General features: G+C 39.2%; 1 protein-coding gene across 4 annotated transcripts in view; it reads right to left on the reverse strand.

The window, feature by feature from the left end:
* Positions 1-23,149, reverse strand: part of KIF13B (kinesin family member 13B) — a 193,261-nt gene that overhangs the window by 92,287 nt on the left and 77,825 nt on the right. For all 4 annotated transcript variants that reach the window (XM_082468815.1, XM_082468814.1, XM_082468813.1 and 1 more), the window contains 5 exons: positions 22,657-22,769; positions 21,365-21,476; positions 14,735-14,947; positions 13,037-13,147; positions 7,991-8,125 (listed from right to left, as the gene is read on the reverse strand). In XM_082468815.1, the coding sequence (XP_082324941.1) occupies positions 7,991-8,125; positions 13,037-13,147; positions 14,735-14,947; positions 21,365-21,476; positions 22,657-22,769 (684 nt within the window). The remainder of the gene's footprint in view (positions 1-7,990; positions 8,126-13,036; positions 13,148-14,734; positions 14,948-21,364; positions 21,477-22,656; positions 22,770-23,149) is intronic.

Genomic DNA, 23,149 nt, shown 5'->3' on the forward strand with positions numbered 1-23,149 from the left:
TTAAGTTGTACATCACCTACCAGGTCTCAATCAAGATGAGTCTACAAAGATAAAGAGCTATTCAAATGCAAGGAGTCTGAATTATTTTATGAATTACATGGTCTCCCTAGACCTCGTAAAAGATACGGTAGATGTGTTCTTCTTACCCTAAACCCCCAACTACTCAATTCTCTAAGCCCTAATCACCAGTGTCACTTTTTGGCAGGTACCTGAGAAAACGGGCATAAAAATCGAACTCCCTCTTATGTGCTTCAACACTTGACTGCCCTTAAATGTTGATATTGACTGGGATGTGTCCCTAGGCTACCTTCTCCTTCTACACACCTAGATCAGGGGTCAGATATGAAATATTTTAGGCTTTGTGAGTCATACACAATTACTCAGTTCTGCCCTTATAGTGTGAAAGCAGCCAGACAATATACAAATGAACAAGTGTGGTTACTTTCCAATAAAACTTTACTTAGGAACACTGAAATCTGAACTTCATATAATTTTCAAGAGTCCAAAATATTATGATTCTTTTGATTTTTCTCCAACCATTTCAAAAATTCAAAAACCATTCTTGGCTCCTGGGCCATATGAAAACAGGCAGGGGGTGAGATTTAACCCATGGCAGTAGGCTGCTGACCGTTGACCATGATGATCTCATCCAGTCCAATATGCTTTAAATACCATACACACACACACACACACACAATTAAATCACCAACCAGGAACTACAGACTTTAGTTCCATCATTCTCCCACCTCCACTATCACTGCCCTAGTCATAGTCACCATCATTTCTTGCCTACTGGGCACAACTTGGATGTCTAAAGACATTTCAAAGTGAAAGGGCCAAAGCAGAACTTTTGCTTCCACCTTCCCACCACCCCATTGAGTCTATTCCCTTCCCCAATACTAATGGCACCACCACCAGCCAGCTGGTCAACTAGAAAAGCTCAGATGCTATCCTGGAGTCTTCTCTTTGTCTTAGCAGCCTACCTCCAGCCCCGTGTCAATCAGGAAATCGTCAAAGACTCTCCCTCTGAAACATATCAAGAATCAGCTCACTTCCCACCTCTACTATCACATCCTAGTCTCTTGCCCGGGTGAATATAAGAACCTCCTCCTATTTCTCCACTTCCATCCACCCCACCCGCTCCCACCACAACAGCCGATCACGTGATCCTCTATTGAGAACCCTCTAGTGGCTTCCCTTTGAACTTCTAAGAAGTTCAAATTCTTACCCAGGCTTACAAACCCTCTGTGATCTGGCCCCTGCCTACCTCTCTTATCCCAGCTCCCAGCACTCTGCCTCTCCTGGAGCGTGACCCACCTACTTGGGCCCTTCATCTGTTCTTTGAGCACACTGACTGCTTCCTCTGTCTGAGGTGTTCCTCCCCTGATCTTGATATTGGTAGTTTCTTATCATTTCCACCTTAGCTTTTAAGTACACATCCTCAGAGAGGTGCATCCTGAACCAACAATCAGAAATAGCCACCCTGTTACTCTCATGCCTGAGTTCCTTACAGACTGACTGCCCGTGGGTTTCCTGACCATCTCCACGGCTAGCATGGAAACTCCAAGAGAGCAGAGAACAGCCTGACCTGCACCACCCCGCCACTGTATTCCAAGCATGTAACACAGGCCTGGTACATTTAGCCAGTAAATAAATATAAAAGAAAAATAAATGAACAATCAGTTCCCTTAGCATTCCCTTTAGACACAGGAAGACAACTTTCTCCTCTTCTTTGACGATATCCCTTCTAATTATACTCTGGGTTCCAATTCTTCCCATCTCTTCTGGGATCTCAATCTCATAAAAAGGCCTCTCCCCTTCTATTATTTTCATTTTCCCTTTTCTGGGGGTTTCTTCTCTCAAGTGTGCTGCAGCAGTGTTTCCAAGGAAACAAAGAGCTGGGGTCAGAACTGTGCCACGGCATCCCATTCAGTCCTAAAGGAGTACATACAATATAAAGAGAGGGCATCCCAGGCAAGTGTCTACTCCTTGATTTTGGCTGAGGCTTCTTGGCCAATCCTAACCTGGAGAACTTCCCTAACCTGGAGAACAGGGCTTGATCAGGTGTAAACTACAAGTAATGCTTCAGTGACATTCAGTAGCAGGCCTAACGAATGCGTTCCATGTCGGTCTCCATTCCCCACTTCTTCCCTCTCTAACAACGCCAACTGCAAGGTGCAGAGAAGTTCGAAAAGGAAAAAAAAAAAAAAAGAGTCTGAAGAGAAAAAGAGCCCAAGATCACATAAAAAAAGAAGAAAAGATCCCCAAAGCACTTGGCTTAGGCCATTTCTATGTATAATCCCTTTCTTCTCCCCATGAGAAATTCTAGCTGGAGTCCGTATTGTGACTTTGGAATCCTTTTTGTCCTTGGGGTTGGAGGTGGAGAAAAGCTCTGAACTACCCCCTAGATTGGAGTTTGAGTGTAGAACCAGCTCCGATTGCTGCATTCCAAGATTGCACACGGGTTCACTCTGATGTCTCTGCCCTTGCTTTTGTTCTCTTTGCTGGAAATGCTCTCTCTTCCCTTCATCCAAATACAAAATATCTTCAGCACCTACTTCTAACCTCACCTTCTATTTGCAGGTTTCACTAGTAGCCTACACTGACTTCTCCCTTCTCTGAATGCTTATTACACTTCGAGTCAGCACCACAGTTTACTATCGCATGAATGTTGTTTTTCCCCTTATTTAGATAGCAACCTACACAGGACTCTTGCATCTTCTCCAGTAACAAGCATAGTCCATGATACACAGTAAATGCTGCTAAGTATCTGTTAATAAACTAAACTAAAAATTATCAGAGGTAAGATATTAAACAGTAAAGGTCTAATCCAAATTCTAGAAGGAAAATTTCTTTTTTTTTTTCCAACAAATATTATACTGAGCACCTATTTTGAGCTGGGCACTGAGCCACTAGAGACAGAAGATAGACAAGGTCCCAAATGTAGAGCTTATTATAAATGACAACTTAAATATTTCATTTGAGGTTATAATCCATTCTGATTTAGATGATGATTTGCCTGACTCTCAAACATTGGGTTCTAAAAGCTCAACTCTGCTAAAGCCATAACTGTCTGATGCTTAAACAAGTTAGACAATAAGCTTCTTGATAAGTCCTTCCTATGGTGCTCTAAGCACTGCAATAAAAATACTGATGAGGAAGAGAAAGAAACTTATCATAGGTTGGTACAGAAGTTTACCTAGTGAGTAACTAAATGCTGTGAAAAGTACAATGCATCAGGGATACCTTTTCAGTCTCTATGTGATATGTGAGTATAATAACTCTAAAGCATATTAGTTTTAGGGAAAACTTTAGCAGACACCTTTTTTCATCCATTTAATTTAATTTCACTGGAGATGATCAGCTAACTCTTCTCTGAATTTACTGTACCTTGCTTCCTCTATAAAGCAACTACTTACATGACGACTCTTTTGAGAATCTCCCTTTGATCAACTGAGTCCTAAAAGAGAGAGGGAGGGAGGCGGAGAGGGTGGGGGAGGGAGATGGAAAGTGGCATATTTCACAGACGGCTTTTCCCACCCTGCTAGCAGGAGGGGTAGCACATTAGCACAGCCAGCACTATCGCTCAGCCTTATCAGTATTCTCAGACAGTTTCTGAAGAAAGAGGAAAGCAAGTACCAGGGGCAATAAGCAGAGAAGTATTTGTTGCTCTTTACATATGTAAATAATCAATAGTCCTTAATAAACAAAATCGCCCTGGCTTGACAGAACCAGGACTCTGAAGACAGCCTTTGGGCAACGGAGGTGAGGAAGGAAGGAAAGGTACCTTTCTGTCTTTTACAAATTCAAATATTACTCTAGGTGAGTCAAACTGCCTCCAACCAGGCGTCTCCCGGCCACACCGCTGTCTTATTCGTCCTGGGCCCCTCGAAGCTTGGCCCACAGCTCTGTCAACGCGGGATGGCTGTGGCCCTGCCATTCTGCTGATCGCCTCCTCCACTGACTGAACGCTGGCAGGCAGCTTACTGCCAACGGGAGCAACGCTCCCCCTAGGACTGTTCCCTACGTACGTGTGCTTTGAAGCTGCTGTGGAATCACTGGTACAAATCCTGATCAAGTGTGTGTGTGATAATTTGCCTCAAGTCCTTCAGAATCACCCCTGCTTCCCCAGCCATTAGTAGCTGACTCGTGAAAAGAGTAGATCCAGAACTGCACAAGCAAAATAGCTTTCCTGAACGATTCGGTGGATAATTCAAAGGTGTGACTGGAATCAATCATACTGTAATCCTATTTTCTGTAATTAAAAAATACGTATCAATACACACACAAACACACACACACACACACACAGGAATAGATCCAGAAGATACAGATAAAAATATTAAATATTAACTGTGGTCTTCTCTGGCTGTTGAAATTTGGGCACTAATCCCCCTTTCGTTTTCTAATATGTTCTTATAAGACTTTTTAGAAAAAAAAGTGTATTACTAGCATAACATTTTTAAGGTGAGGGGAGCAGCTCTTCCCTCTAGAAGCTTGGTTTATGCTGGTATAAATCTCCAAGTCTCTCAAAAAAACTAAAAACAGAACTACCCAGCAACTCCACTCCTGGGTATGTACCCAAAAAAGACAAAAACACTAATTCAAAAAGATACACGCACCCCAATGTTCATAGCAGCATTATTTACAATTGCCAAGATACGGAAGCAACCTAAGTGTCCATCAACAGATGAACAGATAAAGAAGATGTGGAATGGAATGGAATACTACTCAACCATAAAAAAAAGAATAAAATTTTGCCATTTGCAGCAACACGGATAGACTCAGAGGGCATTATGCTAAGTGAAAATAAGCCAGACAAAGACAAACACTATATGGTATCACTTACATGTGGAATCTAAAAAATATAACCAACTAATGCATATAATGAAAAAGAAGCAGACTCACAGATATAGAGAACACACTAGCGGTTACCAGAGGGGAGAGGTGATATGGGGGGTAGGAGTGGGAGGTACAAACTATTCGGTGTAAGATGGGCTACAAAAATGTAGCCTATCTACAACACGGGAAATATAGCCAACATTCTGTAATAGCTCTAAATGGAATGTAACCTTTAAAACTTGTACAAAAATTTTAAAAATAACAAATTTTTAAAAATATAAATAAATCTCCAAGTCAACCTCAGAACTGCAGGCAGGCCTCGCTTTGCACAAGAGTGCAGGACTATAAAAATAATTTAGCAAGGAGATCTTAATAATCAGTGGGGAAAACTGCAATAATTCTGTAACATTTAAAACTGTCCAGTAAAAACATGAAGAAATCTCTTACTGTTAAAATGTATAGGAAAATGAAAAACCAGTTAAACTAGTACTTATTTAGTACACTGTCATTTAGAACATTAGAAACACTGAAATTTAAAGCATTTTTTTCTTTGTTAAAAGCTTATGTACCGAAAGTAGTTAGAACAGTGTTTGCCTTCTTCTCAACATATCTCTTACAGCAGGGAGTGAGCGTATTTTCCACGCCTTGGAGAACTGTCATACTCCTTTCTAAGCTTCTACCATTTTATCCTGTGTGCTTTCAATGTTGCGAAGTATCTGCAAGAGCTCCTCTCATGTGAAGTGCTTTCTGATGTCACTCCCTTTGAGACACCTGCAGTCTTCTCGTCACAACCACTTTCATTATTCACATCGGTAAGTTCACCTTCACTAACTTCCTCTGGCTGCACATCTAGAAGCTCACGAATGCCCGCAACGTCAACATTATTTACTAACTCACGTTAACTGGAATTTGTGTATGTTGGAACCATGCAAAGCAAGAGCCGCCTGGCTATGCAAATTAGATGCAAAATTACCTTGTGAGGTACATTCTACCTATGGTTTGGCCACCATACTTCGCTTCTGCAAGTTCCAGACAGAACAAATAAACGGAGGATTCTATTCTAGAAGAGAACCATTCAAAACCTGGAACTAGAAAGAATGCTTGAGGTAATTTAATCCAGGGGCCTCATTTTATACATGGGGTGCTCAAAGTCACCCACTGACGTGAGGTCATCTGCCCAGCATGTAAACCGACTTGAGAATTTGAAAGCAAAGAAATAAAAAACGCTCGGCCTCTAAATTCCTCCATCCCACATCATGGTATCACTTTACTGAAGCAAAAACTGTTCTTGGACTGAGATCATCCTTTTGAATATGCTTTGTCATGAATATCACTTTTGTCATGGGTTTAGCTTGGGCAGTGAAGAACCAACACTGCTTCAAACTCTGCCAAGACAGGGTTGACCACACAGTCTGAAACAGAATCCCAACACCTCCACACAAGATGACCAGAAATATTTTAACTGCTCTCCAAAAGTCTTTAAATAGTTTTCTTTGTGTAATTTTTTAGTTAAGGAACAGATATGAATCAGGCTTTTTTTCTTGTTGGGTGTATGTGTTTGTGTGCTCCAATTTGAACTTCATCACATCAGAAAGAAAAAGAACTCACAGTTCTGAAAACTAAAAGGGCAGAATATTTAACTCCTATTCTAATACTGCATCTCTCCTAAAGCATATGAATAGCTACAGCTGAAACTCTAACACAAAAAGCTGCCAGCGTTGTTAGAAGCACAGCGAGAGACGTGCTAATATGTCATTTTTTTCAAAGGACAAGGATAATATAATAAGGTACCAGAGTATCAAATGAGAAAATGGTATGTGGAATAATTTATATGTGGATAGTGCTTCTGTTTATAAAGTGCTTCTATATGGCAAATCCCATTTAATCCTCCAGGAACCCTGTGAGGTAGCCAGACAGAGAAAACTTCCATTTATAGAGGAAGAATCTGTAGACTGTGGGGGGGCAAAGGACTTGGGAGCAAACATCTGCCAAGCAGTGGTGCTCGACTAGAAACTCAGGGCATCTCCCTCCTACCCCAGCACTGCTCCCACTACACACAGCACCTGAGTGTGCACACAGGATTATACGCAACAAACACACAATTTAACTCACAGTGTAATACAACATGGTATAAGATACTTATGAATAACAGGGCCTTATCAAAATACCACAAAGCAATTACCCCAGATACCTTTGATAAAAACTGGGAGACCAGCTGACGTGTCGTGAATTCTTCAGTCTCTTTAGAAGTGAAACGACACAATTCTCTAATTTTAAAGCTGCTTCCAACTGTACCAGCTCATGTCTTTACTGTCCTAGTCACTAACTTAGTTAAACCCACATAGATAGTTCCTATACTATGAGGGGAAAAATTTTCCTCCTAAATATTCATTAACCATACGTCAGAGTCATACAGTCCATTATATAACTCATTTATGCTCTAGCGTTGGCAAAGGTAATTTTGGTAAACTCCTTATAATTTATATAGTGTCTGATATCATGCTCATCCTAAAGTTGTCTCTTGTCTTCCTGATACATCCCACAACCTATAGGTTACAATGTATATAGACTTCAATGTATGTCTGGTTTTTTCTGCTCCATACTCTGACCCTCTGAGTCTCTAAGTGACCTACTCTCTTTTTTTGTAAGTTGATAATCCAAAATTTTTAATTTTCCTAAGAGTTACCGGAAACACAAATTTCAAATCAAGTGGTCCTAATAACTTGCTTTAAACATTTCTCTGTAAGCTAAGAAACCACTCACCAAAAGCTGTGCTTCATAGAAATCACAAAAGCTTTAGTCTACCGATGAAACCGTTTAGTTTAAAAGTCACTGTTTAAGCTTTAAAGTTATCTACTTAATTCCCTGGTTTAATCACATTAAACGATAAAAGTTAAGCTACTTAATTTGTTGGAAATGATATCAGAATATCATCTTTTATATTTACTAGGTTGAATGACATTACTCAAAGATTACAAAGAGAAACTGATCTCAGAAACTCAAGATTTTTCTATACTCCAGCTTAATCAAATAAAAACAATTTGCTAACTCATAGTTTTGAATATGGTTCTCCAAGTATAAAAAAAAAATACTGTGAAATGCTGCTCTATTTTGTGGTAGGAAATAGTAGAAAAGCCTATTATTTCACCTTTAAGTAGTAAACCAGAAGTTCATTCAGAGCAGGATCAGCATTCAGATTAACGAGGAAACACTTATCATCCCCAACTTTAATTCCAGAAGACTGAAGAGATATTCCAAGACTCTCAAGCTGTTTCTGTCGCTCCTGTAAATGCATTAGAGAAGTATTAATTCCACAGCTATTGAGGCAGCAAGATATAAAAAGTCATATATTATAGTAATTATTAAATAACTTTATAACTCAAATATGTTATCTTAGGACATGGTATTATATAGGTTACTGCATTTGTTCTCTTTCTAAACTATAATGTTGCTTTGCTAGGTAAAATTTTTTAATTTCAAAAATAAAGCCATTACAAATAGCAACCAAATATACTAAGTTCTCATTTTTCATTCTTGAAAATATCTAACATCCTGAATTCACCTTTCACATTTAATTCTGTATATATGAGCAAATATAAGTGTGTTTTACTCAACTGTGATCTTTTCTGAAAAGCCAAGTATTTAATACACTCTGCTGCTTGATATCCTCAGTGGGTCTCCAGCAGGGATAAAGGCCCAACTCCCTCAACCAAGCCCACAAGGCCCGGCCCTTCAATCTGGCCCATTTACTCACCATCATCACATCTTGTCACCCCTACTCTCAAAGCCTGTACGCAGTTAGTGGAACATCTTCCAGGGCCCTCAAAGTCTCAAGAACGCTCTCTCTAGCTTAAGGGTTTTACACCGATTCCTCCTATCTGGAGCACACCTGTTCTCAAACTTGGTAACTTTTTACTCGACCGTTTCTCCGTGAGGGCAGGGACCCTATCTCTCCACTGTGTATTCCTAGCACCTAGCACAGTGCCTAACACACAAGAGCACTCAAATCGTCGGTGTCGTGAATTTATCGAAATAAAATCTGCATATTCAGTAAAGCCCTATTTTCATAAGAACGTGAACCTTTCCTTTCCGTGCCTACCTATCTGTGAGTTCATGCAACATACACATGCGTGCACCTAGGGAGATACATATGAATCCTGCAACCCATGCTCTATAACTAAGAAATATGAATCGGGGCAGAGCAGGGCGTCTTTAACTATGTATAAACAGCAAATAGTGATGAGTCATCAACAACCTCTGATTCTGAGGAAAGACAAGACAAACTAAGTCATTTAACTAGGGCCACACAGTAAGTCTGCAGTATAGTTAAACTGCAGCCTTAGAATTTTGCTATTTCTAGGCACACATCCTAATTTATACGGCCACTGCAACCCAGTCAATCACCCCTAGAATAATACTATTACAAACATACTGAAGGGGATATTTTGGTTCTGGGCCTTTGAATCGAGTCTATTCTCTAACAAAAAACATTATTGGGTTCTTTCGGAAGTGCTGAGTAGTTTAGCACTAGCCATTAGTTTTTAGCACTCAATTCTAAGCAATGATTATCCTCAATAAAGAACCATGTTCCGAAAATGAAGAAAGCAATTCTAATATATCTTGTATGGTCCCTTACTGAGGGAAAGCTCTTTTACAAAGGGATACTGGTGTAATTAAAGAATTATTCCAATAATGAGAAGAAACATTTCTCTATAAAATTGTCTTTTTTTGTAAACTACGAATGAAATGGGTAGATGTTCATGAACTAATATTAAATTTAAAATGTAGGGTATAACTAGTATATTAATCTGTGCACTGGGAAAACCTGGAAGAAACCACAGAGATGTTAACAGTAGTTTTCTTTGGATGATTGGATCCATTCAATTAAACTTTCTTCATAATAATCTTTCTGTATTTTCTATAAGTAAATACTACTTTTGTAATACAATAGTTTCTTCTACTTATATTCTTATTAGGACTCTAGTAATTTTCACTATGGAAATAATTAAAAGATTTAGAAGAAGTTTGGTTACTGTCATCTAGTGGCAAAATTTTAATTCATACAGAGGCAAAGGCAAGCCTGAAAAAGACTATACGACTTAACAAAGGTAAAGCCACTCAGAGTAAGGGAAAAGACAGGACTTAAATGAGATAATGTACATAAAACAGCCAGGATATACTTATATAGTACATGGCATATACTAAATGTTTTAACAGATAAATCAAAATCTTTCTAGCTCCTACTGCTGAAATCTAAGAATTTTAGTTTGACATTCAAAGCCCTATAATGGCCAGACTTACTTACTTCCAACCGTTCCCACACTCTCCAATAATAACTCTCTGACTTTTGCTCAATATTGATAATTGAATACGGAATGAATGTTACTGAATATAGGTTTGCCCAAGGTCATTGAGCAAATCTATGCCACAGAAAGGAATATAAATGAATAATTGTCTAAGTTAGCAGTTATAGTAAACTACTGTTTTATCCTACTTCCTTAAGCATTTTCCTGTCATTTGAGATTTTATAATGGTAGAAATATCACAAAATTTTTGTTTAAACCAAAGGGCACAGCATTGAAAAACTGTCAATTCATTGCTACATCTGCCACCAAAATGTTTGAAGTTTTTAATCATTAAAAAATGACAAAAGTCTGCAACATCTAGGAATCAGTTCAAAGAATAAACAAGTATTGTATGATAAAATATAGTTACGTTTACTAAATATTGCTTCTCATATCAGAGATTAGTTAACTTTTTCTATAAAATGTCAAACAGTAAATATTTTAGTCATCTGGGTCCTATGGTCTCTGTCACAGCTATTCAACTGTGAAGCCATAAATAATACAAAAACATATGAGCATGGCGCATTCCAATAAAACTATTTATGAAAAGAAGTGGCAGGCCGGGTTTTGCCCAAGGGCTTAGTTTGCTAACCCTTGATCTATCTCACGTAAGTGTATATTTCTTTACTGAGAACATAAAAGATGAAAACAAGAGAATTTGGTATCAAAGATATGTCACTGGGCTGAGAAATCAGTCAACTTGAGTTCTGACTGTTTACTCAAAAATACTACTGAGCACATAGTTTCAAAAACTAAGAGATACAGCCTTTTTTCTTGAGAACCTTACAAACTCATTAGATAATAAAAGTATACACAAAAAACTGAATAGTAAATAAAGTACTCATGATTTAAGGGTCAAAAGGGTACAGACAGCTTCCACAGGATTCACGGCAGGGACAATCTCTGGGGGCGGGCATACTAGAGGAAGATGCCACAGAACCCAGGGGACTTTGAGAGTCTGGCTGACTCAGAACAGACTCCCAAAAAGCTCTTCAAAAAAGAAATCCATTTGGCTGAGTTCACCTAGGTTTCCTCAAAGTTATCTGATCATGAACCATTTTTTTCCCCATAAGACTTATTAACAGTCTGTGGCTATACTGCCAGAAATACATTTTAGGAAATGCCAGTCTGTATTGCAAAGGGGTCAGTGACCAATAGACCAGTGAGAGAGGAGAAGAAAGCTCAGCAGCACGGAAGCCTGGGGGCTTGGAAAGATAAGGTGTTCAATGAGGTGTTGGATAAAATCAGGCTGTCCTCAAAAGGGGCATATGACCGAGGGAGAGGACGGCTAGGTGAGGAAAGATGCTACAGATAAGCCGCATCAGCACCACACTCTCACTTAGACCTCCCCTGCTTTGCATCAGAGCAAAGCAACCCAAGTACGATAGCACTTCAAAGTCCATGTTTTATTTTCAGAGCAGCTCAAAAATGCTCATATAAATTAGTTCCAAACTGGATGATAATTAGAATTCTTATTAAATAAGAATTTATGAAAAACAGCAAGTGTAATATGTAATGAGAAGTAAAGTTTATACACTGGTGTATTCTCTTCTCTGTAATTTGAGGGATATGCTTTAAAATAACTCAGTGCAGGGATACAGGTAGAACAAGACTTGTCTTATGTTGGTCTTTAATGAAATTGGGTAACGGGTACATGTGGATTTATTACACTCTTACACTCATATTTTTATTTATTTTGAAAAGGACTGTAATAAAAATGTTTAAAAATCAACTTAAATCCTAGTCTGCACTAATATAAATCTAACATCCACCTTATGCTACATAATAATAGTACTGTCCTACAACATCTGATGTATCGATTGATTCTGGACAGCACATTGAAAGATGGAATCTACTGGGTAACAAAAGAAGTAGCAAGTTCTATTTTGTTAATACAAGGAACAGTTGAAAACACAAGAAATTTTTAATTTTAGAAAAGGAGGGGAAGAGGTAGAGGTGACTTGCAATATCTGGGTAATAACAGACCCTATCTTGCAGGGCTATTGGGAGGATTAAATAAAATACTGTATATTTAAAAGTGCTTAGCATAGGACCCAACATGTACGTGTACCCAATAAGTATTGGTTATTATTGTTATTATTAGTTACTACATACAAGTGGGGCACTTATTCTCTTAGCTTTGGAAGAACAAACTAAGGCCAATGAGCAGAAATGGAAGAATAAAAGATTTCAGTTAAATAGCTACCATCAGAGTTATCCAATCATGAGAAGACTGCTCAGTGCGGTACTGACCTCCACATTATCATATATATTTCTAAAACAGAGAATGAATAAGCATCTAAGAGGAAAGTCACAGAGTAAACCTTTTACTAAGCACACAGTTGGACATTTTAGGATTTTCTCCAAGTGCTAATGCACCCACTGGAAGATTTCACCACTTTATATTTAATGGTCTAAAAATGAGAGACAGTCACCTCAGATTTAAGTATTTCATATTACTTTTACTGAGTTGTCGTATGGAAGCAAGAAGCTCATAGCCTAAATATCTACTACGAATAATTTTGCAGTTGGGTAAGTTCCTTACGTTTGCAAAGCACTTAACAGAATTGGGTGTTCAGAGCCAATGGCTAGTTATATCATTTAAAAAATTTTATGATACCAAAAATATATTTCTTACATAATGAACAATCCATTAATTGTAATTATGTCTTTATCCTTCAAATGAACTTTGTAAATACAGACTCCTGGATTTAGATCTTATTTAAATCTTAATCTGCTAGATTCTCCATCTTCAAAGCTAAAAATCAAAAAGAAATCAGAAACATGCGCTGCGTTGCACTGCGCAAACTGCCACGACGTTTCTCTCTCCTTAAGCAGGAAGCACGAACCTGGGCAATCTCCTCGGTTTTCCTTAATTTCTCCTCCCAGGTCACAGTCATTTCCTGGATTAGCTTCTCTGATTCTTCCAGCCGGTCTTTCAGCTCTGGAGATTTCATTGCCTGCAAGCAAAATGTTTATTTCATGGAATGTCTGTACGATGCCCTGAAAAAAGAATTCGCGAAATCCAGGAGAACAAGACGAACAACCTGACTCCTCTTAGCTCTACAGCTCGCTGGGGTCCCTGACCTGCCTAAGACACAAGGACTGTCACTGACCCGCAGCATCCAGACCGTGTGGGTCCCACAGACTCACCCAGTTATCCAGTGGGTTTGAAAGAAGACTTAACCTTTTCATGTTTCTCTAACCTGTTGTTACTGTGAGATCTAATTACATTTAGGGAGATAAAAAGTTCAAGCTACCAAGGGCTTATTTTTTAAAATCTCAATAGGTCTAGACGCATATGTGTGACTCATTCTACTCTTTATTGATGACTTTGGGTATTTCTTCAAATATATGCAGACTAAATTTGCACATGTTGAAAACTGGATGGTGTTACTGATACCAGGAAGACAGAAACAAACTTTCAAAGAATCTTGATGAACTGTAAAATTATTCCTGTAAAAACAGGATAAGATTCAACAGGCAAAAATACAATCAAGATAATTGTTTTGACCATGTAATTTACTGTTATACTATCAGAAAACAGGTCATGAGAAAGAAGAGCGCTATGGTCTCAGGCCCAAGAAAGAATCCCACAGTGCTTGGAAATCATGGGAACAGAAATGTTAATTAAAGTAGGGATCCTGAATCTGACACTCTATCCCATTTTTGATAAAAGGATAAGCATTTGAAACTATTATGTATAGAATGGATAAACAAAAAGGTCCTACTGAATAGCACAGGGAACTATATTCGATATCCTGTAATAAACCATAATGGAAAAGAATATGAAAAAGAATATGTATAGAACTGAATCACTGTGCTGCACAGCAGAAATTAACACAACACTATAAATCAACTATACCTCAGTAAAATAAATTTTTAAAAATAAATCTTTAAAAATTTTAAAAAAGATTTTTGGTTAGAATTGTGTAGGCTTTAAATTCAGTAATGGAACATAAATATCATACACTATAGAATGTACAAAGGATAGTGAAACAGAACACTTTTAAACAGATGGCTACTTCTGCTATATTTTTTCCTATGAACATAATTAACCCATAACATGGAAAAACTAGCTTATTACGGTGTGCAAGACCTCCTTAGGATTTCTGTTTGGACTTCAACCTGTGAACATCTGATACAACAAAAATCTGTTTGATTCCTCTTCTAATTAGCCTATGCACATTCGCCACCATTTGCTGCACTACTATTAAGTTGTATCTATTTTAGTTTCAAGCATCTCTCTTTCTCTACCCTATTCTACTGTACCTCTTTTCTCATCTGCTGCCTATACTGTGGAAAGAAACATTTTCTCAATTCCCCTTATTCTCTACTCCTATGCAATCCTTTAACACCTGTAAAAACTATCTAAATTTCAACTATGACAATTTATCTGTCTTCCTTTATTACTCATCTCAAATTTCTCTTCCTATAGGAAATTCAAAAATTCTACTCATCACTTATGGCCCTGGGGGAAGGAAATTCAAGTTCTATCTTTACTAGATTTTCCTAGACCCATGCTGCTGCTCAGCTGTGCCTCATACCTCTGCTTTGGTTAGCTGCTCTCGGAGTTTTTCTACTTCTTCCCGGAGATCCCGGATAATCCGTGCATTGGGATCCTCATTCACCACAGCGTGGTTCACAATGTTCTTGGCACGATCTGCATACCGCAGGGTTGAAAGGGTTTCGTCATAGTTGTCAGCGGCCGGACTCACAGTAGCTACCATGGCTGTCTTGCTGTTACCCCCAAGACTGTCCTGGAGGAGAAAAGAAATTGAATACCATTTTAAAGTTGGAAGAAAACATCATATGGGAACGCTGAAGCCCCACATGATGAGATAATGTCCCAAGGTCAAACACAGATTTAAGGACAAAGCCAGGACTTAAGTACAGGTATACTGGCTCCCAGTCCCGTGCTCTTTCTTCGCCGGCAAGCTACTTTTCTGCAAAAGGGACCTTTGGTTTTTGAGAAAGAACTGGGAAATACAATGAAGCCCACACTTATTTCAGTTTAATAAAAATTAATTCTAAGTCAATTCGTCCTCTTTTAACAGGCAACATGATACCATAAGTCAGCAGACTGCTCAGATTAAAAAAGGATGCTTTCTTAAATGCCTACGAAACCTCCCTGAGAAGACTGAACAGTCGTAACAGTATTTGATCAAAGAGTGATTACCTACAATCTACTCCATAACGCCATGTACCTGGAGTCTCTGTGAAGCCTAAATAATGGCTCAGAAAGTGGTGCTGTTATAATGCTATCAAGCACCTTGTAAATTTTTAAAAACATAAGGTACAATTACAGTCTTAGAAAACAAAAGATACAGTGAAGGTACTTCATCGTATTCCATCTGACAGCACTTCAAAAACTACTGAAACGGGCTTCAAGTTCTATACAACCGCTTCTAGAGTTCAGACAAGGATGCTGAAAAAAAGACATTCATCTCCATTACAGAAAACCGCTAAAGGGACTTTAGGATGGGCTTCAACAAATTCAAAAAACGACTTCCCCTTGAGAACATTAAAAAATAACTAGATATAACTCAGGATTACAAAACAGGACTTGGGAAGTCAAGTCTACCCCACGCCGCTTCGCCACACAAAGGCTGCATGAAATCCAGCTGCGCAGGCGGCCTCTGAGATGGCCCCCAGAGATGTGCGCCTCCTGGAATTCACACCACTGTGTCTTCCCCTTCCCTGAGTGTGGGCGGAACTTGCTGATCTGCCTCTAAGGAAGAGAACACACAACTGATGGCCTGACACGTCTGAGATTAGATTATAAAAGACTGGCTTCGGTTGTGGGTGTTTTCTCTCACTCAGGGAAACCACTGCCATGAGGTGAGGCAGCCCTAGGAAGAGACCTCAGGAGTGAGTTTGGAAACACATCTTCTGACACCTGCCCACAAGCACTCAGGTGAGCAGATCCAACCTCAGCAGCCCGGCAAGGACCGCAGCCCCAGACGACGCCTGCACTGCAGCCATGGGAGAGACCCCGCCCAGAACACTTCGGCTGCACCTGGAATCCTGACCCAGAGAAACTCTGAGGTAACAAACGATGGCTGCTCCCAGCTATTAAGTTTTCAGGGTAATCTGTTGCACAGCTATAGATAACTCCCACTACACTATCCCAGGATGAGAGTTACCCAGAAGACTAGATTCAATGCCCCCTTTCAGTAGTAAAGTATCACTGAATTATAGACTCACAATATTAGAGAGAACACTCAGGCTGGCCACTAATGAGGAATTCATTAGATCACAAGAAAGCCAACTCTATCTCTGGGCTGCATTAACCAGTACAAAATTCTTACTTTTGAAGATAGAAATGTTTTCCGTTATCAATATTTCTAAAATTTGCTTGAACCACCCGTGATTTATACAACTTTGTGCAGAGATTATTCAGTCCTCAGCCTTTTGTGAATTAGAGTATTAGTATCCCCATTTTACTGATGAAAAACCAGAGGTTTGTTCTGACAAAGGAGGTTAAATACCCTGCCTACAGATCCAGAACTAGTGAAGTGAAAACATTCCAGCCCAGTTGTATTCTACCTTCCAGTCCAATATGATTTCCACTCCCCCACAGCTACCCACAATAGCACAGTAACAAAATAACACCTGGCAACAGAGAGAGTTCAGACCTGAAGCCTTTCCAAATTGTTCTGTCCTAGTGCCAGAAACAAAATTATTCCCTAGGTGTTGCTAATAGTTGAATATAATCACAAACAGTACGTCCCCTTATTCATCCATTACTAAAATTTTGGTTTTCCACAGAAAACACAGCTAAGATAATTATGTCATTGAAGGAAATACTCTTCGATGCGTGAAAAGGAAGGAAATGAAAGTAATCTGGGCTTTAGGAAGCAAAGGCAATTTCTGCAAAGCCTGGATGACTGCTTGCTTCACTTCACTTCCAGACACTGATCTCACATTGCTGGTGCCCAGCTTTGGCAACTTCCAGAAAGATGTCAAGAAGAATCCCATGCACGGTAATGGAATTCAAATGTCATATACCAAGATCATAGGAATTACATCTCAGGCTGGAATTCAGTTCACAAGCGGTGCCGTGGCGCAGTTCTGCCCTTCCAGAACCACTGCATTCTCTTAGCCCACAGGAACAGCAAATGCGGTTGGGTAGAAGGGGATTCGTAACAATAACTACCACGGGAGAAAAGCATGCATACTGTGCTTCAATTTGTGCTGAGAAAAGGAAACCTGGCAAACAACAAATACTTGACATTTTAAAAGCCCTTGTGCGTGAGCAACAATATGCTCATATTCAAAAATGGCCTCATGCCATCAGCAAAAAGGAAACAGCAACAAAAGAACTGGCACTCATTCAAGGAGAAAGTATAATGCTTCTTGTTTACTCTTTAATTGTTTAATTAGGCAAATCAGATGAGCTTTGTTTCAAACGCAGAAACTGCAAATTAAATGGACATGAGAAAGAATTTTGGAAGTCAGAATTTTTTAAAGCTGAAAGAACTCTTTGAAGTCACCTAATCAAATTATTTCATTTTACAGACGAGAAAATGAGACCCAGGAAGATTGACAGGCTTACCAAAGGTCATAATGTTAGTGCAGAGCAGAGCTGAAATTATTCATTCATTCAACTCTTCACGGAGTTTACCATCTAGAGGGCAATGCTGGTGAGCAAATACTATATGCTAAGAACTAAAGTAGAGGTAAATACAATCGGGTCTGGGAAAACAGAGAAAAAGCAGAAAGCCCAGTCTTGAAAGGTTAGAAAAGACTCCCAGAGAAAGTGACATTTGACACCTAAAGATGAATAAGCATCACCTAGGTTAAGGGGATGGGGGAGGGAAGTAGGAAGGGGGACTGAAGAGAGGAGGAAGGCTGTTCCCAGCAGAGTAAGAGCAAAGTCCTAGGAGTAAAAGTACTCATCACTCAGCTAGAACTGATAATGTCAAGAAGCAAAAGCTGAACACTGACAAGCAGGGAGGGGCCTAGTAAACCACAAGTCTTTAAGGAACTTGTACTTTATCATAAGGGCCCCTGGAGAGTTATTGAAGAGATTTAAGTTTAAGAAGAGTATTAATTTAGAAAGACAGCAACCTAACTGTAAAGAACGGAATGAACTAGGAAAGCTCAGGAAAGAAGTTTCAATCACCCAGGCGAGAGAAGAAAGCCTTCATTATTCATTAAGTAACTGGCAGTAAGGATGCAAAAAAGTAGATGAATTCCAAAGATATTCATTATTGGAGCACTCATTACCGGAAGTTACTTGATATTGAGACCTATATTTAGAAGGTCACAGAGAGAAGCAAACATCATCTTAATATGAAACAGTTCTCCACTGACCACTTACCAAGTGAGTAAGCACTCAACCCTGCCTGAGAGAAGAGCAATCACATCCATCCCCATCCCCCCACGTCACCCCCCCACCTGCTATATCACCAAGTGTGAGCAGTTTCTCTGACTCAGATGCTATAGCGTCAAGAGCACTACATAGTTATAATGCGAACACAATGCAAAAAAAAACTTTAAAAAGAAACTGCAAATCTTATAAAGGATGAGCAATTTTATGAGTTCGATGAAAGTCACATTGGAGAATACTAGAATCATACCAAGTCAAACGAGGATCAGGAAGAGTTAGACTAATTAAGAATTAAAGAAGGAAAAATCAACAGGGACATAAAAGACACTTTAAAGGAGAATGATTTGTGTAGCAATGGATTCCAAAAGGCTTTGGGGGAAACTGTTTAAACCACGGCATAGGTTTTACAAAAATGCCCCTACTTATGATCTTGTGCAAAAGTCAAACATCGCAAAGAAGGTCATGTAGTTTTTCAGGAAAAATATGACAAAAATCAAGGAAACTATTCATTTTTTTAGCCTAAGAATTAACACATAGAAGTTACAATTATAGCCTAATTTTATTAAACAGAAGATAAAGTGAGCTTTTTAAAAAAGTGTTTAGTTTTGTTCTTCAAATTCAATTATATTCAACAGTTTCTATCACATTTGGTAAAAGTAAGGTGCTTCTCTTTCTAGTGAAAAGAAACCTTTGGTAAGAAGAGCACAGCCTAGGCAACAGAAGATGGGCAGCAAAGTCAGCCCTGGATTCCAATCTTGGTTCTATCACTTGCAGGTTCTGTGTCCGTTGCCACATCTGTAAAATGGGAACACCACCATCTATCTGCCTTCCAAGGAATCAATGAGATAATGTATGTGAAGCACTTTGCACAGTACCTGATTCTCCTGACCCAAGCTCTCCTGGCCTCCAGCCTATGGGATGGACACTCAATAATTAACCTAGGCCATTTTAACTATGTCAACTTAACAGAAGGTATTTCTTATTGTTGGGTTAAATGGACTGAAGCAGCAACACTGGAACAACAGGACAATGAATATTCTTTTAAATCAGGCACATCCAGAAATCATCAGGAATGATCAGGAGATGTTTCTGTGGAAAGTATGAGGAAGAAGTATTGTATTGAGAATTCTTCCGGAAATTAAACAAATAAGACTTCAAGGTTAATTACTGACACTTGAGGACCAGACAATTATTTCCTTGGTAATTAAATGTTTTATAATATGTATCCGTTTAATTCAAGAGTTATTTACAAGTGGTTTTAAATCATCAAATTTTGTTTATCCTTTTGTTTTTTTGGTTATATTTATTTATTTATTTTTGGCTGTGTTGGGTCTTTGTTGCTACACGCGGGCTTCTCATTGCGGTGGCTTCTCTTGTTGCGGAGCACGGGCTCTAGGCGAGCGGGCTCAGTAGTTGTGGCTTGCGGGCTCTAGAGGGCAGGCTCAGTAGTTGTGGCGCACAGGCTTAGTTGCTCTGCGGCACGTGGGATCTTCCCAGACCAGGGCTCGAATCCACGTCCTCTGCATTGGCAGGCGGATTCTTAACCTCTGTGTCACCAAGGAAGTCCCTATTCTTTTGTTTTAAATTTCTACTTTTATTGCATTTTGGCCAAAGGAAGTAAGCTACCTGATTTTCTACTGCGGCAAATTTCACTTAATAAAGCATGCTCAAACACTGTGTAGAGTTTTAGAAAGTAAAGTTGAATACTAGTAAAGCCTTTGAGAGGGTGTAGAAACTAGGAGAAAACTCTACTCCCTTTACAAACACGGTTCTCTAAACATGTCATGGAATAACTCAGAAGCTGTGTTCTCTCCTAAGCTGCCTGCGCTTAACTCATCTTTACATGCTCAACCACTAGCATAGTGAGTAACAGGTATTCAAGAAATTTTTGATCACTGAGAAAATAAGCCATAACGAAACTAAACAGGGCTCACAAAATTATTTTTCCATTTTAAAAACATTTTTTAAAAGAGCATTAGGTAAAATATTTTGTTCCGGGTTGGCAACTTTATAAGGAGTTAAATTGTCACTAGATTTGATATCCTCTAACTCCCAGTCCAATACCCAATCCACCACATCAGCTCTATCAAGACCAAAGGGAATCTTGAAAGACTAGAAGAAACCTGGAAATAGTCTCTCTCTTCACCAAACTCCTATTACATGCCATTTTCTCCTCTCTCATGGAATCACCAACTCGTGCTATAGTATTCTGTGTACACAACTTCTCTCCCTTACTAGACTCTGAGTGATTACAAGGCAAGGAGTGTCCAGCGTTTCCTTACATCCTCCTCATAGCACTTCATACAGGTTTTTTCTTTCTCATTTCCATTTCTCTCATTCATGCTGAATCAATTAACCAGTGAATGACTGTGTGCTCTACTCTATCTTTTAACAACAGTTTTAAGCAGCTGAAAGCAAATTAAAATGATCATGAGTAGTCTGGAAGTTAAACAGAAAAAGAAGGTCCAAAATGTCCATCAAACAAAAGGAGTCTCTGAGGAGGATGGAGCAGTCCAGCTGGGTCTGGAACACAGTGGAAACCCCTTTCCTATGACGCGCTCAGCTATCAGATCAGCACTAGGTCCTGGTCTAGTCCCCAAATCTCAGAGGCGATTGTGCGATTCGGTGCGCCGCAAACCCCCCTGCTTCCGGGTCCTGGTGAATCAGGAAGAAACCCATGCTTAATCCATTAAAATTAGGACTATCATGTAAGAGTCTAATGATTATAAATTTGAACACTGATGTAGGAAATTATAATTGGAAGAAATTAATAGTCTACTCTTTAGTCTTCCTTTTTACCAACCACCAAGAGCATCCCAGAAAGGGGGGAAAAAAAACTTACTTTGAGCAGCCAAGTGAGAACTGAGTCACGATATGGAACAAATTTATTCTTGTTTTTGCCAGCACCCTGATCTGCTAGGGCTGAGATAACCAGACCGAGGGTTGTGAGGGACCTGCATGGTGCAACAAACCGTAATAATCGTAAAAACCTGAGTGTATCAAATGTCACATTTTAGCACAAAGACTGAACATCAAGATGCCTTTGTACCAGCACGAGAACAGCACTGTTGTCAGCATTTTGCTGCTCAGGTTAAGAACACATAAACTCTAAACGCTGATATCCCTCTAATACTACTGTAAGCTATAAAACTGCTTAGTTCAATTTTTTTTTTCATTTTTGTAAAAAAAAAAAAAAAAAGTCAGCTGTAAACCATTAGGTCAAGATAATGACATAAATACCACATATCTTTAAGAAAGGATGCCACAAACACAATACGATTAACTAAAACATAGTATAAGGCAAAAACATTCATATATATATATAAATAAATAATAGCGTAGCATCTGGATGATGGTGTTCTATGATCTCCAGCTGGTTACTGATGACTGTCTCGCTATGTGTCCTTCTGGGAGCCACAAGGATGGAAAAGATTCCTGCCCCCAAGGGGCTAACAATTTAGCTTAAGGTAAGAAAATGTGTAACCATATGAAGGACTTGGTGCACAAAATATTACTTTGTAAAGTAAAATCTTGGTATAAATAAGCACCACAGCTGTCATAAAAAGGAAAGCCCGATGTAGCCAGTACACGTTACTGTTTGTTCAGACAGTGACACCCACGCCAAGATCCACAGCTGGACTCTGATACTCTGATTATCTTTGTTTGTTTCTATAGCTTAGACCACTGGCTCTCAACTGGAGGGTGACTATGTCCCCACAGGGAGCAGCTGGCCATATCTGGAGATAATCTACGTTGTCACAACTCGGGTTGGGGAGAGAGATGGCAGGTACTGCCGCCATCTAGTGGGTAGAGGTCAGGCATGCCACGAAACATCCTACGAGGCATAGGACCACTCCCTGGGACAAAGAATTCCCTGGCCCCAAACCTCAATAGGGCTGCCCTTGGGAAACCTTGGACTTGACTGAGGTTGTGCTCCTCAGCCCCAGCAGACCTCTCAACAAAACATAAAACAGGCTCGGGCCCTTAAAAAATATCTATGAAAAAATATTCTACACTATTTATTCTTTGTAGCCTCAGTCATTCCAGAATCCTATTCTTTCAGTAAATACAAAAGTTCCCCCTTTTGGCTACTAAGTCACTGAAGCAACAGAGGCAGGTTTCTGGACAACTTACTTGTTAATGTTGCTGCCCTCCTTCAGCCTGTCACCTGCCGCTCCCGTTTTCGTCGCTCGCTCGCTGCCGGCTAAATCAACCAAGCTCAGCTTGCCCACTTTCTCTCCAGATGTCTAGGAAGCAAATCGACAAATACTAACAAACAGTTACAGAATTCAGAAAGTGATACATCTCTACTGAATGAGTTTATTATCTAAATCCTTTATTAAAACGTATTTATTGTTATTTTAAAGTTAATTTGTGCTGCTACAGAACAGTGTAAGAAAACTACACAATCTAGCAGTAGATACACACAAAATTATACACAACTACGAATCCAGACAGAGAACTATCTCAAAACAAAACAGTGCCCCCCAATATGGTACATTTTGGAGGGAACCCAACAAAATCTTCTTAGAGAAGTATACAAAAGCACTATTCATAAGGTATAAATTTTAATATGTGAAACCATGCTTAAAATTTCATATATATTTACCAATAATCCTGAAGGAAA

This window comes from Balaenoptera physalus, assembly GCF_965194825.1.
Source record: "Balaenoptera physalus genome assembly, chromosome: 7".
Classification (NCBI taxonomy): Eukaryota; Metazoa; Chordata; class Mammalia; order Artiodactyla; family Balaenopteridae; genus Balaenoptera; species Balaenoptera physalus.